We start from the raw sequence: 16,375 nt of genomic DNA on the forward strand, positions 1-16,375 counted from the left end.
TTTTATTTACATTTAAATTAGGGGTGTTCCATATTGTATCGTACCCAACAGTTTTGAATATATCGTGAACAATATTTTACCCTGAACTATAGTGCCATATCACCCACCCCTAATTATCCTAATTATCACATCAGGGTTCTTCTTTTTTTTTTTTTTTGCTGTTTTAAGCAAAAGAAAAATTCACACTGTTCTCATTTTCCATTATATATCTACTAGAGACAGATTATATCGGTCCAGTATCATTTATTTTACTTTACTCCTGGATATATGGAGATATATGGAGTGTAATATTAATATCATGACATTCAGGATCTTTGACTTCTGTTACAAATCTGATAAAGTTCTTGTATTTTTTAATATCTTAGTTAGGGGTGTGCCATATCATATCGTACGCAATAATAAAACTTCATTTTCATTTTGTTGCAGTAGTGTATTCTTGATTTTTTTTTATTCAGTGTTTTGTTATATCGCCAAGAGTATTGTTATCACAAAACTACCATGAAATATCGTGATATTATTTTGGGGCCATATTGCCCACCCCTAATTTAAATATCCAATATAAAAATATGCGTCTTAAAAAGAACAAGTGTGATTATTCGCATATTTTTTTTTTATCAATTGACACCACTAATTTAAAAGAAATAGATATCCACAAAACACATTTAAATAGTAAATATCTAACAGTGTATCTAAGAAATATATATTCATTTAAAAACAAACATACAGCTGTTGCACTCTGCATTTCTGTATGATTTGTGTTTGATGATGTCATGGTATAGGTTGTGCAGGACTGTCAGGTGTGTGTTATAGTGAATTAGACTATTTTCACCAAAACAACCCATTCCATAGCAGATACAATATTACAATCTGTTTTTTATGCTGTGGGAATGGTTTTGTCACCTTGACACCTTTTTTGGGGCAATATATTGAAAATTGTAATAAACAATCTAATAAACAATATTATTATTAATATAATAATTATTATTATCATTTTATGCCACTGCCAGAATGTTGCAGCAACATAATACTGCATTTACAGTCTTTTCAAAAGCAATGAACATTTTGAGAACTAAGAATATTCAGATTTTGAACTTGAAATATAAAAAGGTGTAAATATGGTACTGGGCCTCATTAAATGGGACATATACATTGGCTTGTAAAAGTATTCATACCCCTTAAGCAGGCCACTGTACTTATTTTTACGTAAGTTAGGTCTATGGGCTATTTAGCTACAGAGCACCAGTGAGCTGGAATTCACTACCGGCCACTCTAAAACTCAACTCACTGGCGTCACTAAATCATTTTAAACATTTAATATCTAACCACCTTCAGACAGCCTGTACCTGTTTTACTTAATCTTATTTATTCTTAACTTTTTTATTATTATTATTATTGCTTTAATTTTTTTAGATCATTTATTTATTTGTATTTTTATTGTATTATGTAAAAGTTAGTTTTAGCTCATTTTAACTCATTTTTGTTGTATTAATCTCATTTTCTTTTTATCCTAATTGTTTTTATCAATTAAACCAAGTGTTATTATAATTAACTTTTGTTTTTTATTTTATTATAATTTTGTTTTTATTCTTATCTATTTTACTATTTTATTTACTGTTATTTTAAAATAATAAAATTTAGCTATTATTTTCTCTGTCATGTCAATCCCTGTTTTTGCTCGGCTTCTTTGAAAAGGGTTTGAAAAGGGTTTCCCTCAAATGTACATCTGAGTCAAAATAAAGGTTGATTGATTGATTGATCGATTGATTGATACAAGACATGTTCATAAAGTTTATAAAATTACTCTCACATAAAGAGATCTCACCATTCTTTTTTTCCAGTTTCAGAATGAGCCGCTTAATGGCTCTGTCAGTATTACACAACTAAGCTGCTGCTGGCCAGCGCGCGTGTGTTTATCACAAGTGAAAATGTGTTTCAGTTGACAAGTTGACACATCATTTATGTTTAAGGGCTCTTTTTGCTAATAAAACGAGGGATATTGTGGACAGCAAGAATTATTGAGGCTGTGTCCATATATTGCCCAATAATTAATGTAATTAACATAATACATAAGAAAATTGTCATGACTAGACTATTGATAAAGTCTAGTCACCCCCCAAACAAAGCAAACGTACCAGCTCAAGCACATTTAAAAGAAAAGAAAGAGAATATATATTTAGATATGTTGTACTATAGGCTGATAGATACTGTGACAGGCCTACTTGTACAAACAGTTCAGAATAAATCAATATTAACTATATATTGTCATGCTCTATTGGGGTGATTAAATTGTATTGTATCTGTTATTCTAGGTTTAACCTGCCTGAACTGCAGCAGCAGTGTGAGCAGTACTTTGGAAATCCAGAGGACTCAGAAGAACCCAGAGCTGATGAACCATGCCCAGCTGAGGATCTCATTCCTGAACCCCAGCAGAGTCTGGCAGACACGCAGTTTCTGGAGCTTCTGCGCTCCATGTGGCGGCATGAGGAGAGTGACTGTGAGGACTTCTCAGTAGCAGGAGGAGCCGAAAGAGGGATGGAAGAGGTGGAGGAGGAAGGAGGAGGTAGTAATGATGGAGAAATGAAGGAAGAGAGAGTAGATGAGGAGGAACTGGATGAGATTTATGAGTTTGCAGCTACACAGAGGAAGATTGGCACCATTGCATCTTCTTCAAGCTATGAGGAAGATGAGGTTAAAGTGATGAATGACTTCTTCGATGAGGAAAAGGAAGACAAAGCAGAAAAGCTAAATATGAAAGAAGAAAAATGTGAAGAGGAACGTGCTGCCCTTTTTAAGAACACTAGTAGCAATTGTTACGAACTTGAAGTAAATAAAGGTACTGCTGCTGTGCTAACTAGTGGCATGAATGTGCACCACACCCAGGGTGCAAGTGCTGATGTTTGTTCAGGCTCAGTTTTGGACACATCAGGTCTTAAATCTGCTCCTGAAGCCGGTCTGGACAGGAGCTACAGCCGATTGTTCTCAGAGTCGTGGGGAGAATACGTGGAGCCATCACAAACCCCAGCCGCCAGTTTTCAACCCAAAAAAAGTATATCTACTCCACACAGGATGTCTTCAGTCAGTGAGGTAATTGATCTGTCCATCAGTCCCCCTCCAGGGTCTGAAGAGCCAGGTGAGTTATCCCTGGCCCTTCCAGTGGCTGGTGTGTCTCCAGGTGAGAGGCAAACAAGTAAATCCTCTCTAATCATGGTTTCCAGAACTCCAGAAATTTCATCTCCAGTACCCGCGAGTGCTTTGGGTCCATTAGCCCGGTCCAAACAATCACCTGTTAAAGAAAGGTCCATGGTTTGCTCTTCATTAACCAGTGTAAATAGCCCTAGCCTTTCATATAAATCATTAAGTACAGCAACCTGGTCCAAGGGCTCACCAGGAGCAGCCAGTAGCATAGAGTCTAAGTGTTCACCTTTAGTACTAAGTAACCCAAGTAAGTCTCAGCCTAAATCATCTCCTCCAGTTCCTAACTACAACAAACCTGAGCTCATAGTCCTCTCAGACTGTAGCGATGACACAGATGCTGACCCCCCTGCTAACCAAGATTCACCACCACTATCTCCATCTCCTCCAAAAGCCAATAAAAGCCACACTCCAATTAGAGCTAAAGAAAGTAAACCATCTCTTCATAACAGAACAGATAAGATGGAACCTTCCAAAACTGACCACTTAGAAGACTGCCTGTACAGTGCAGCCAATCACAGCATGCTGGACGGCTCTGCTGAAGTTTCCTGGCTTATCCCGGCCACTCCAGAAGTTTCCACACGATCCTGCTCCACACAGACCTACAACAGCATGCAGCGCTCTCAGCTGTTTCCCAAACCCCACTCCTCATCGCCACAGGCCTCCTCTTCCGTTCCTCAGGACTCTGAAATGTCCCGCAGCGCAGAACCTCTTTCTTCTTCCATCAGAGGGGGGCCAGCTTGCTCAAGTCTACGTTCAGATCCGTGTTCTTCTTCTGAACATTCCACAGATATTCAGAAGCCAGTATCTTGTTCCAGACTCCAGTTTGACACCCCGCAGTCTAGGGGTCAAACTCACCACTCAGCCCTTCCAAGTTTCATGCCCTCCAGCAGCACACCCCTGCACTCTGCCCCCTGCCCTCAGCCTCCAGAGCCTCTGGGATCACCACTGTTGAGGCACAGTGATTTCAGACCACAGAGAAGAGCTGCTTGGGAGGAGGAGGACTGTGAGGATAAGAAGGTTGATCTGTCTCTCTCTGATCGGTTGGGCAAGATGGCTCAGTTTGGAACTTCAGGTAAATTTAAGACAAAAGCATGCTTTTGCCAGGTTTGGGGGTCACCAGACCTGCTTCTGCAGTGCTACCGTCTTGAGGGTTACACCTTCATTCCAAGTCTAGCACTAACACACCCCTTTCAACTGATAAAACACTCCTGGAGGCAGTAATTAGATGGATCAGGGGGGATTGCTTAGTGTTTGGAGCTACAGTCTGCAATAACATTGCTCTCCAGGTGCAGGGCTTGTGACCCCTGCTTTAGGATCTCTGAAGGTAGAACATACCAGCTGGAATAAGTGGAACTGTACTAAAATGTACATAAAATGGGCCTCATTTATGAAACCTTTGTAAAAATATGAGCAAACTATGAATAAATTAAAGTGAGTAAATTATGAATAAACCTTCCATAAAACTTACCAACCAGATTCCTCACAACCCCCTTTATTTACCGTATTTTTCGGACTATAAGGCGCACCGTATTATAAGACGCATTATCAAAGAACGCCTATTTTCTGCTATTTTTCCATACATAGGGCGCATCGCATTATAAGGCGCGTTAAGTGACACTAGAAAGGGTGCCTATATCAAAGTGAACAGGGGTGGCGCCATGTTTCCCTTCCCCCACCGGGGGTGGTCGCTTGCCGGTGGAGCGTCTCAGTATATATAAATCTAGCTCTTTCAAAGTCAAACGAGTGCTGGATATTAATCTACACAGATTCCTCTCCTGAAAACTGTTTATTTGGTGCTTCAGTTTATTTACAGTAAGCTTAGATTTCCAGATGTCCACTAAGGCTTGCTGCACCAGCTTTAGCATAGCTATCCGCTAGCACGCTAGCTAGTCACCTAAACTAGTAAAGTTAACCCAAACTTAAACGACAGCGTTACACTGAGTAATCCTGCGTGTTCTGGTAAGACAGTGAGATATTAGCTAGCGATTCGTCCCCCGTAGCTTGTTTTAACACTGTAAACAAGCAGATTACAGGCTGATAAAACTCACCTCTGAGAGAGTTAGCGCTTAGCATCTAGCTAATGCTAGCCAGGCAAAGCAGCACAGACTTACAGGCCGATAACTCACCTCTGAACGGTGAACGCTTAGCGATTAGCATCTAACTCTAATAATACTGCTCCAGCAGTATTAAAAGTGCTAAATTTAGAAAATACTGATCTCTGAACAGTGAAAAAGCTAGCTAGCTAAGCGGTTAGCATCTAGCTAATGCTATTGCTGCTCTGCACGGAGTGTGTGTTTACTGCTCCTTACACCTGACGGGTAAAATTTAGATAATACTGATCTCTGAACAGTGAATAAGCTAGCTAATGCTATTTGCTGCTCCAGCCTCGGAGCTGCACGGCTCTGGACTCTGTATAGCACTGAAACTCTGTATAACGCTGCACGGAGTGTGTGTTTACTGCTCCTTACAACCTGACGAGTAAAATTTAGATAATACTGATCTCAGTGAATAAGCTAGCTAGCTTAGCGGTTAGCATCTAGCTAATGCTATTGCTGCTCAGCCTCGGAGCTGCACGGCTCTGGACTCTGTATAGCACTGAAACTCTGTATAACGCTGCACGGAGTGTGTGTTTACTGCTCCTTACAACCTGACGAGTAAAATCCATACAAAAGGCGCACCGTATTATAAGACGCACTGTCAATTTTTGTGAAAATTAAAAGTTTTTAAGTGCGCCTTATAGTCCGAAAAATACGGTATACATTTATACATAAACATGGATCTCTTTGATAATGAATACCAGTAGTTTGTAAATTGGCATGTGTATATTTCCTGTACATACTATTACCATAATCCCCACTAGGGGTGGGGGAAATGTTCGATTGAATCTTGGTTCCGACGTGGATGATTTTGAATCGATCTACAAACACAAAAAAATAAATTCAGACCTGCTATCATGTACACATTTAGAGTGACAGGCACCAGTTTATACCTCATACTCAATGCATGTTCTTCCAAATTTGCCTGTGTGTGTGTGTTTGTGGCCACTCGCACTGTTGCACTGTTCATGTTTGGCATGAACATTAATCCAACAAGCTACCTATTGAGCTGTACGATCCTCAAAACTGTCGGGACCCCAAGCAACCACCCACCCAACCAAACCAACCACAGACCACCAACCACCCAACCAACCACCCACCCAAACCACCCACCCACACAACCAACCACCCAAACCACCTACCCAACCACCCACCCACCCAACCAACCAACCAACCAACCAAACCAACCAAACCATCCACCCAAACTCCCAACCACACACTCAACCAAACCCACCCAATCACTTATAAAGGAAAATCTTGAAAATGATCAGGGGTGCTCAAACTGTTTCATGCCACTGTATAAAAAAATATCCACAGCTGTTTCCTTTTTTGATTTCTTTCATAGAGCTTGGTTTCAAGGTTGTCAGCCAGTCCGAGAGCTTGCAGTCCCAACGAGGATGTGTTCAACCTAGGGAAGATGCACGTGATAGTCCTCCTGGTTCTCCAGCTCACACCGAGGCTGAGGATGAGACTGGGACAAGAGAACAGGACCATGGAGGAACAGTGGATGAGGACAACAGAAGCAATAATGAAGTGGAGATGGTTGAAGAGGTCAGTTTTTGCGCCTTCGATGAGCCTCCCATCGCGTTTGATGACTCGTGGGGTCTTGGAGGAGGAGAGGTAAACCAAGGACCCCGCTTCAGTCTGAGGCTGGAGAGCAGTGGAGATGCAGGCAGTCCTTTAGAACACAGAAGACATGTGGAGATGCCCCCCCAGCACACAAACTCTCCACCCATAGAGGAAGCTCATGCCATATCACCTGATTCTGGAGCTGCAGCCAACCACAGCCTGCCGGATCCTGCAGTGTGGGAAAGCTGGGGGGAAGATGAGGATGAGGATGATAAACCTGACAAGGGACCTGCTCTTCCTCTGTTTCAGAGAGCGGGTGTGGTGGCTCCTCCAAAGAGAGTGGCGGAGCTGAAAACGCCAGGTAACGAAGATAAGATTAATCATAAATGTTTTGTATTGTGCCGCAAGCATCTTGACCAATGGTCAAAAACATTTGTGTGGGTGTCTAGGACATAAATACATTTACACAATGAAATACATATTACTTACTACATATTTATAATGAACATATAAATGTGCACTATGTGGCAGTTTAATTGCATTCAGGAGTATCATGCTGGCCTTCTTTCTGATAAAAACAAATATGCTATCCATTACGTTTGGATTTTGCCTTCATTAAAGATAATTTGTAAAGATATCTTTATAAAATAATTTCTTGTTAAAGAAGAAATCCGGTGTAAAAACGACTCCAAAATACAGCACCTTTAGTGCTCCCCACAATGCTAGTGATAGGGGCATAATGTTCCCCATGCAAAGAAATCTTTATTTTAACACCATTAACAATCTTAAAGTAGCTCCACACTGAGGGCCCTGACATTTAAAACAAGTAAGTAAAGTAGTGCAATACAGCAGTTCATTTGTAAAATTTGAGTCACATTATGTGAACCTTTTATACTTTCCATTTTCAAACAAACATATTTGGAAGAAAAAAAAATAGAAATTAGCTTTACTCTATGGACACCTGTTTATTTCCACAGTGTCATTGTGTGTTTTATTTATTTATATATGTATATACAGTTGAATGAAAAAGTATGTAAACAATTGCTGAATAAATTAGTCACTCTCTTGAGGTCATGATGCCACAGCATCTCAGTTGGGTTCAGGAGGTCAGGACTCTCCAGAAGGAGTATTTATTTATTTTCTTCTGTTGAAGTCGTTCGTTCGGTTGTTGATTTACTTCTGTGTTTTGGGTCGTTGTTCTGTTGCATCATCCATTCTGTATTGAGCTTCAGTTGGAGGAGAGATGGTCTTAGGTTTTCCTGCAAAATGTCTTGATTAACTTCCATTGATGACTGCAGTCCGTAAGGCAGCAAAGCAGCCCCAAACCATGATGCCCCCTCCACCATATTCCAAAGTTGGGATGAGGTTTTGATGATGGTGTGCTCTGCCTTTTTCTCCACACATAGCGCTGTGGATTCCATCCAATCAACTCAATGTTTGTTTTATCTGTCCACAGTATATTTAGCCAGTAGTGCTGTGGAACATCCAGGTGCTCTTTTGCAACCTTCAAACGTGCAGCAATATTTTTTTTTGTACAGCAGTGGCTTCCTCTGTGGTGTCCACCCATCAACTCCATTCTTGTTTGTTTTCCTTTTTGTAGATTTGTCAAAAAAATGTTAGCATGTGGCAGAGATTTCTGTAAGTCTTCAGCTGATGCTCTAGGATTCTTCCTCACCTCATTGATCATTTGACGAATACGCCTATAGAGAGTAGCATACCGTGGACACGTGAACATCAAGGCTTTTAGAGATACTTTTGTAACCCTTTCCAGCTTCATGCAAGTCAACAATTCTTGAAGTAGGTCTTCTGAGAGCTCTTTTATGTGAGACACATCAAGCAATGCTTCCTAAAAACAGCAAACTCAAAACTAGTAAGTTTTATAGGGCAGGGCAGCTTCAACCAACACATCCAATCTCATCCCATTGGCTGTCTCCTGGCTCCAATTAGCTCTTAGAAAAGTCATTAGTCTAGGAGTTCACATACTTCCCCCCCCCCCCCCCCCCCCTCACTTTGAATGTTAACATGTTGTGTTAAAAAAAACATCCAAACATATATATTTTTTGTGTGGTTTTAGTTTAAGCAGACTGTGTTTGTGTATTGTTGTGATGAAGATCAGAACACATTTAATAACCATTTTTTGCAGAAATCCAAGTCATTCCAAAGGTTCATGGTTCATATACTTTTTGTTGCAACTGTATATAACTTAGTGGGAATTCGTGGGAAAGGTGACTTATGACGCATGCATGGCATAAGAATGGCTGTTATTGAAATGGATCACTACTCTTTTATAAGTAATGATTTATATACTTCTAATAATTTCCTCTGCAGTTTACAGTGGCTTGCAAAAGTATTCATGCTCCTTGAACTTTTTGTCATTTTACAACCACATTTAAGTGTATTTTATTGAGATTTTAAGTGATTAACCAATTAAGTAGCACATAATTGAAGTAAACAAAAACTATACATGCTTTTTAAAAGTTTATTCAAATAAAAATCTGAAAAGTGAAGTGCATAAGTATTCAGCCCCTTCACTCTGAAACCCCCAAATACAATCCAATAAATAAATTGCCTTCAGAAGTCACTTAATTATTTTAAGTCGAGCTGTGTGTAATTTAGTCTCAGTATAAATACACCTGTTCTCTGTAGGCTTCAGTGATTTATTAGAGAACACTATTGAACAAACAGCATCATGAAGACCAAGGAACTCAGCAGACAGGTCAGAGATAAAGTTGTGGAGAAGTTTAAAGCAGGGTTAGGTTATAAAAACATATCCCAAGTTCCCATGCTCCCAGTGAGCATTGTTCAATCCACCATCATAAAATGTAAAAAGGATTCTACAACTGCAAACCTACCAAGTCATGGGGGGGAAGTAACATCGCTCATCCTCACTGTGAAACATGGTGGTGGCAGCATCATGCTGTGGGGCTACTTTTCTTCACCTTCTTCAGAGGTGATGGAAAGATGGATGGAGATAAATACAGGGCAATGGCAATGGAAGAAAACCCGTTGTGGCCCGCAAGCATTAAACATCTGGTGAGCTTTTGTTTACATTTCTCCCCTCTCTCTCTCTGTTGCGCTCGACGTACTTTAGTTTCCGCCCGTTCTCTTTTTTTCGCCCGTTCTTGGGCTTCCCATCTTCTTAACAAAAAAACTTTTTCCTGCCTGTGTCCCAATTTACTAGCCGAGGCAGCGGTAGATTGTGACCCAGACGTCACTGGTTTGATCCTGCCTGAGGAGTGGTGTGTTTATTTATTTGTTCCTTTTTTCTTGGGTTTACCTGCTTTAAGATCAACTGTTCTGCAGTTTGGTTCAACAACCCTCTGGGCTGAAGAGCTTCTAGTCTGTAGCACTGCATCCCATTACACTTAATTTTCCAAAAAGTTTTTTTTTTGGCCCATCACGTAATGGCTTGGAACATAGCTGACCCGTGGCCAAACTTAATTGCCGAACCCTGATTAAGATCAAAGAACATTTATTAGAATGGCCCAGTCAAAGTCCTGACCTAAATCCCATTGAGAATCTTTTGTGTCTCTTGTCAGTAGATTTCCACCACGTGTTTCTCATTTGTAGCTCCGCTCCTTCCCCAGGTGTTTCCAATTCTAGTGTGTTTTATGTTACTATAAATAGCCCTCCTCTGCCACTTTGTCTCGGTCGGTCTTTCTGTCACGGAATACCCAGGCAGGGAGACGAGGAGACGGACGCAAGTGCAGGTAGTGTGAAAATAAATAATAATTTAATAAATAAATAACAAGAAAACAAGGAACAAGTATACACAAATAACCAATAACCAAAACAAATCAGAGAACCTATACTAAACCAACTAGAGATAATAAATAAACTGGGAGTAAATAAACAAAGAAACAAACGAGGGACTGAATAAATACAATACTAAACAAGGCAAGGATATATATACAGGGAATTAACAAGGAACTAAACACTAAGCAGGGAACTTGGGAAACGAGGAAGAAACAAGAAACTAGAAAACTAAACAAGAAATAAACACGGAGCAAGAACTAGGGCTAAGAAACGCGGAGAACACAGAGGGAGACAAAACAACAGAGGAAGGTGCAAAGACCGACCGAGACAAAGTGGCAGAGGAGGGCTAATATACTAACATAAAACACACTAGAATTGGAAACACCTGTGGAAGGGGCGGAGCTACAAATGAGAAATACGTGGTGGAAATCTACTGACAAGAGACACAAAACAGCACAGGTCACGTGGGAATAACACAGAGACAAGACCAGGATGTGACATTGTGATTGCTGTTTACAGATGCTCTCCATCCAACTGAGTTTTAGCTATTTTGTAAAGAAGAACAAGCAAAAATGCGTAAAGCTGGTAGAGACAAACCCCAAAGACGTGCAGCTGTAATTGCAGAAAAAGGTGGTTCTACTAAGTGTCGATATATATTGTAAGGTGACAAAATGTAAAAGGGTATGAATTAGTTTGCAAGCCACCGTAAGCCTGGAGCTTATTAACAAAACTCAAATGCATTCTCATAATCAGCTCATGTAGTAAGCTGTGATGTTTACAATATAGTTGTGCATTGAGTACATATAATGGCCTAAAGTGTGAAAAGGGATACATTTCAGTCAGAGCCAGTGTGAGCAGAGGTCTGAACAAGGCGGGTGTGTTTATGGGTCCTGTGTGATACACACACAGTAACTAGCAGGAAATCTAAGCCCTGCTCCCTAAACCTGCTTTATTAAATCACATTGTCTCGTCATTGTCAGTAATAAACCGCATTTATAATAATGTACATGTTAATTTGTTTATTGCTGTGATATGTTGTATGTTAAAGCTGCAAAATTGAATGTTACTCTGGCAGCATCCAAACTCAAACACATCTTCACTTTACTGAAGCAGCTACATGAATGAATGTAGATCTAATGGTGTGAATCACTGTTGTGTGGTGGTGTGTGGTCTGGGGCACAACTAAACCAGCAGGCAGAAGAAGGTAAAGTAGTAGTTATATTCTGACATCACATCCTGCATTTGACTTATTTAGATGTGTTTGGTTTGTTGCGTGTTTGCGTCTCCGTCTGCTTGTTTGGTGCGAAAGAGCAATCTTACCAATCTAACCAAAGCTGACCAGTATACACACATACACACACACACACACACACACACACACATACTAAATCTTGCTACCCTTAGCTTTGGTCTTTTGTTCAAATGTATGTTTACGTTTCTTTAATATATGAGTGTATTTGTTTCTGCAGTGGCTCACAAGAATAAGAATCAAGTCCCGCTGGTGCCCATCACTCCAATGCCTGGCTTCTCTGATATGGACACACCAGAGCTCAGAAAAAGACTGGACAGGTGAGATTCTGAAATGATGAAAAAATCTTGAGTCCTCCAGGACAGTCCACATGTTTGCTCCAACCCAGCCTGCATGTGGACTGATTTTAGAGCTACTACTTTAGAAGTCAAAGGCTAAATTGTGTGTTCAAATTCAGTATCATGGGACAGATTCTATGTTCTACAGATGGCTATGTTCACATTACAAGCCACAATGCTCAAATCCAATGTTTTACTCAGATTGGATTTGGGAATATTGACGGTTTACATTCACTATTGTAAGTGATCTGTATCTGTGTGTAATGTGAACAAATCTGTCCCTGAAACACCGTCTCACATGCTGCACATTAATATGTGTATAAACGTCTCCTTCTTCACCAACAACAAAAAACATCATATTTTTACTCGTAGCTTTATAAAGGGTTATAAATGGATGAGTTAGCAGCTCATATGTGGAGCATCTTTTGCTGGAGTGGAGAGTAAACAGCTGCTCTGAAGTTCATGCTCAGCTCCAGGAGGTGAAAAAAGGCCAGGTGGTTTGCTTTTGCTGTTTTTGCAGCTATAGCTGCACAGCTGCACCAAGAGATGTGTGGGTACGAGAGAGATGCACGTAGCGCAGCTTAAAAGCAAAAAGACACATGAATTGTGATTTTCCGTTCACATTTATGCTGCATGTCCATGGATCAGATACATATCCTATTTATTACTACATATGAAAGTGACTCAAATTTGAAAAAAATGGATTTGACACATTCAAACAGCCATGAAAAAATCAGATCTTTTTAGCCTGGTAATGTGAACATAGCCTGTGAAGGATAATGATGATTGGTTTTTTTTTTTTTTTTTTTTTGTCTTTTTCCAGTTACGGTGTACGCCCCCTTCCTAAGAAACAAATGGTATTAAAGCTGAAGGAGATCCACCACTACACCCACCAGCTGATGAGTTCCGAGTCTGAAGAGGAAGATTCTCCTCGATGTCGCCCCAAAACAGGAGCAAACCCTTTCAAACTGCCCACAGCGCCCCCTCCTGTGTCTCCCAGGAAACTGCAGTTCGGTGAGGAGGAGCAGGAAGTGTTACCTGCGTCTCAGGATTCCAGTACCTCTTCCACAGCTGAGTCAGAAAGGTAAAGAAACACTGGCGTATGTATAAAAAAATTAAAAGTGTAAGCTACTTTTCTTCCCGCATGTTTAACTTATTACAAAATAAAGAGTAAAAAATGTTGTGCTAACTTATTACAGCAGCCACATCTGACCTATGCATTACAATACAGTTCAAACAGTATTGCTTCCATGATCTAGATGGTTTCTAATAATTATACTAAACTGTTTATTTTACAACACCACACAATATTTCTCCACAGGATCCTGATGCTTCCATTAATCATTTTCATTTACACACTGTTCACACATTTCAGTGATATTTTGATCATTTTCACTTGATTCAGTACAACACCCACACTAATAATGCCTTCAAAACATTCCAGTAGCTTCATATTCACGAGATGAACACATAATTTAATATAACTTCTAGTGCTTTATTACTAGTTTCCTATTTCATTTTTCTTTGCATTTGGCTTTTTCTTTGAGTGAATTACAGGGTTCGTACGGTCATGAAAAACCTGGAAAAGTCATGGAATTTTAAAACGGCAAAATGTGCTCTACAAATTCTTGTGTTTCTGTTTATCTGCTTTTATTATATAGAAAGCTTTAATTGTTTGGGCAAATACATCACATCACTTTGCATTAGCTGTCTGACTGGAGTTTTAGCTGCACTATAACTGTAAACTTGAGAAAAACGCTGATTAAATGCTGTCTGGCTTCAGTCATACACAAAAGGCAGAGGGGCAAAGATATGAACAGCCGAATATGCAGGAAGGTTATGCAGCTAATAAAGTGTGTGATATTTTTACACAAGAAAAGCATTAGATAAACACCAGGTCATTTCAACATGTTCTCTGACAGTCAGATAGCTGCCAAATTAGTTTATTTCAAAGTTTCAAACTAAAGATTTCATAACATGTTTGATGAGAGTATGAACCACTGTTTAAACATTAGAAATGCTCATCAGCGTAGGAATGGGTGGACGTCATCGTACAAATCCATCAGCTCACAGGTAAGGAATTTAACCCCACATAAAAGAGCTCTCAGGATTTTACTTTAATCTAATTAATTTAGATTTAAAGCAATTTTACAAAAAGCAGTTCTTTAACAGCTGAGTTATTTCTAGTTCTCATCATATGAGAAACTGGTTTGGTAAATGTGGTAAATCAGGTGAGCTGCTGATGGAACTGAACATATTATACACATGCTGGCTGAGGAGCATCCAGGAGAAATCTGGAATCTCTACACTTTGTTCTTCAGCTCGGCTCACAGGATATAAAACATACTTAGTTAAAAATCCCTTGTTACGTTTTACTGTATGTATGTTCATTTGCATCTGTTCAAATCATGTTATGTTATCTCATATTGCTTGAGATAAGTGGATTAGTGTAATTTGCTTTGGTGCCTAAAACTTTTGCACAGTACTGTATATCTTTATATGAATGAATAATATGACTTCCCTTAATTATTCTGAAAACGATTCATTAATAATAACTTGTAGTAATAAGGATATAAATAGGAGTGGCATATTTAAATGTTGTGTTGATGTTTTGAGTTTTTAACACAGTGTCTGTGCTTAACGCGTCGTCTACAGGTCAAACCCGGAGCTGTGTGACTCTGAGGAGGAGGGCTCGGACAGTGAGGGCGTCACTGCATCCCAGGCGGTGGTGCGTGAGAAGGACAAGCTCCTGGCCGTGCGTTCCTTCATCGTGTCGGATCCTGCGCTGTACGGACGCGTGCTGCAGTATCAGCCGCTCTCCCTGTCTGATCTGAAGGCCAGGCTCAGAGCAGCTGGTATCAGGCTGGGTACTGCCAAGCTGCTGGACTTCCTGGACTCACAGTGCATCACCTTCACCACAGCCAGAGCGGGTCACGCGGCCCCCTCACGCAGAAAGGCCCGAGCTCGGGCCCCCGCTGCAAAGCCTCGAGGCGCAGCGAGCAGGGGGAGGAAGAGAGGAGCTAAGCCAGCTGACTGAGTGGTGCAAGGAGGCCTATTGGAAAGCTCCCTAAATGAGCTGCATGAGAGGTTCTGGAACAGAACCCTCTGAATGAGCTGTGTGATCTGATCTGGAGAAGAGCCGTGTGGATCTGCAACATGAGAAAGCAATAAGAGGGAGTTTGTTGGATGAGCTGCGTTTGAGGGACTATAGGAAAGCAATGCTGGATGAGGTGCACAAAGTGGCGTGTACTAAACAAGAGGAAGCTTCAGAGGCAGCTGCTTAGAGCAGACTGGATGAGCTGCACACTGGGGACTATACAAGGAGAGTCTTCTGGTGTGGTTGCATACTACAGAAAATCAGGTTGAAAATGCTTCACCAGGAGCAGATTAGGGAATATAAAATCTCCCTGAATGAGCTGCGTAAGGGTGCACTCCTCAGACTGGATGGGTTGAGTCCCTGTTCAGGAGTAGAGACATTTAAATCTGTTTTAATCCTCAGGGAGAGCTTGTTATCTAGCTGACAAGTAGCATCAGGTATGTTAGAGGCATAAAAGATCATATGCAGTTGAACCAATTAGGGAATCTTAGCCCCAACACATCGTAGGTTCAGTTGTATTGGAGTTTGACTGGTTTTAAAATGGCCTTGTTATGTTGGATGTTCTGTTTTTACATAATTGTTAAATTACTTGTAATTGCCTAAATTAAGGTCTGTATAATTAATGTATAAATAATGAAATTAAAAGAATTCTTAAACTATATTTGATATGAATTCAACCTCTGCATGTACCTCGTTCATACTGATGAATGAGTGCACACACACGTACACACACACACACACACACACACTAATGAACAGGGCAGGAAGAACACCCGGGTGCATTGTACAGGAGCACTTCATCCTTGGATGTCTTGTAATTGGTACTATTTTAACTGGTGCAATTTTAACTCGCGATGAGTCTCGGGTGTTTATAAAACATAAGGGAAACACGTTGTCTTTGCTCTGTTAATGTCATCCAACTTCACCCTCTGCTTTCTCCTCACTCAGTGCTCTTATTGGCTAAAGCGATTTGCACTTTTCACACTAGTTGTTTGACAAATCTGAGAACTCACTGATTAATTGCTGATTCCTTAAAAGCACCCAACAGTTATCTAGCAGGTTTAATACCTTGCAT

General features: G+C 40.4%; 1 protein-coding gene across 1 annotated transcript in view; it reads left to right on the plus strand.

Annotated features, from left to right (window-relative positions):
• Positions 1-15,961, plus strand: part of slx4 (SLX4 structure-specific endonuclease subunit homolog (S. cerevisiae)) — a 36,349-nt gene extending 20,388 nt beyond the window's left edge. Inside the window, exons 10-14 of the mRNA XM_022668645.2 lie at positions 2,310-4,267; positions 6,637-7,221; positions 12,086-12,185; positions 13,027-13,287; positions 14,859-15,961. Coding sequence (XP_022524366.2) covers positions 2,310-4,267; positions 6,637-7,221; positions 12,086-12,185; positions 13,027-13,287; positions 14,859-15,240 — 3,286 coding nt within the window. The 3' untranslated portion in view covers positions 15,241-15,961. The remainder of the gene's footprint in view (positions 1-2,309; positions 4,268-6,636; positions 7,222-12,085; positions 12,186-13,026; positions 13,288-14,858) is intronic.
• Positions 15,962-16,375: the final 414 nt, after the last annotated feature.

This window comes from Astyanax mexicanus, unplaced genomic scaffold (genome assembly GCF_023375975.1).
Source record: "Astyanax mexicanus isolate ESR-SI-001 unplaced genomic scaffold, AstMex3_surface scaffold_36, whole genome shotgun sequence".
Lineage (NCBI taxonomy): Eukaryota > Metazoa > Chordata > Actinopteri > Characiformes > Acestrorhamphidae > Astyanax > Astyanax mexicanus.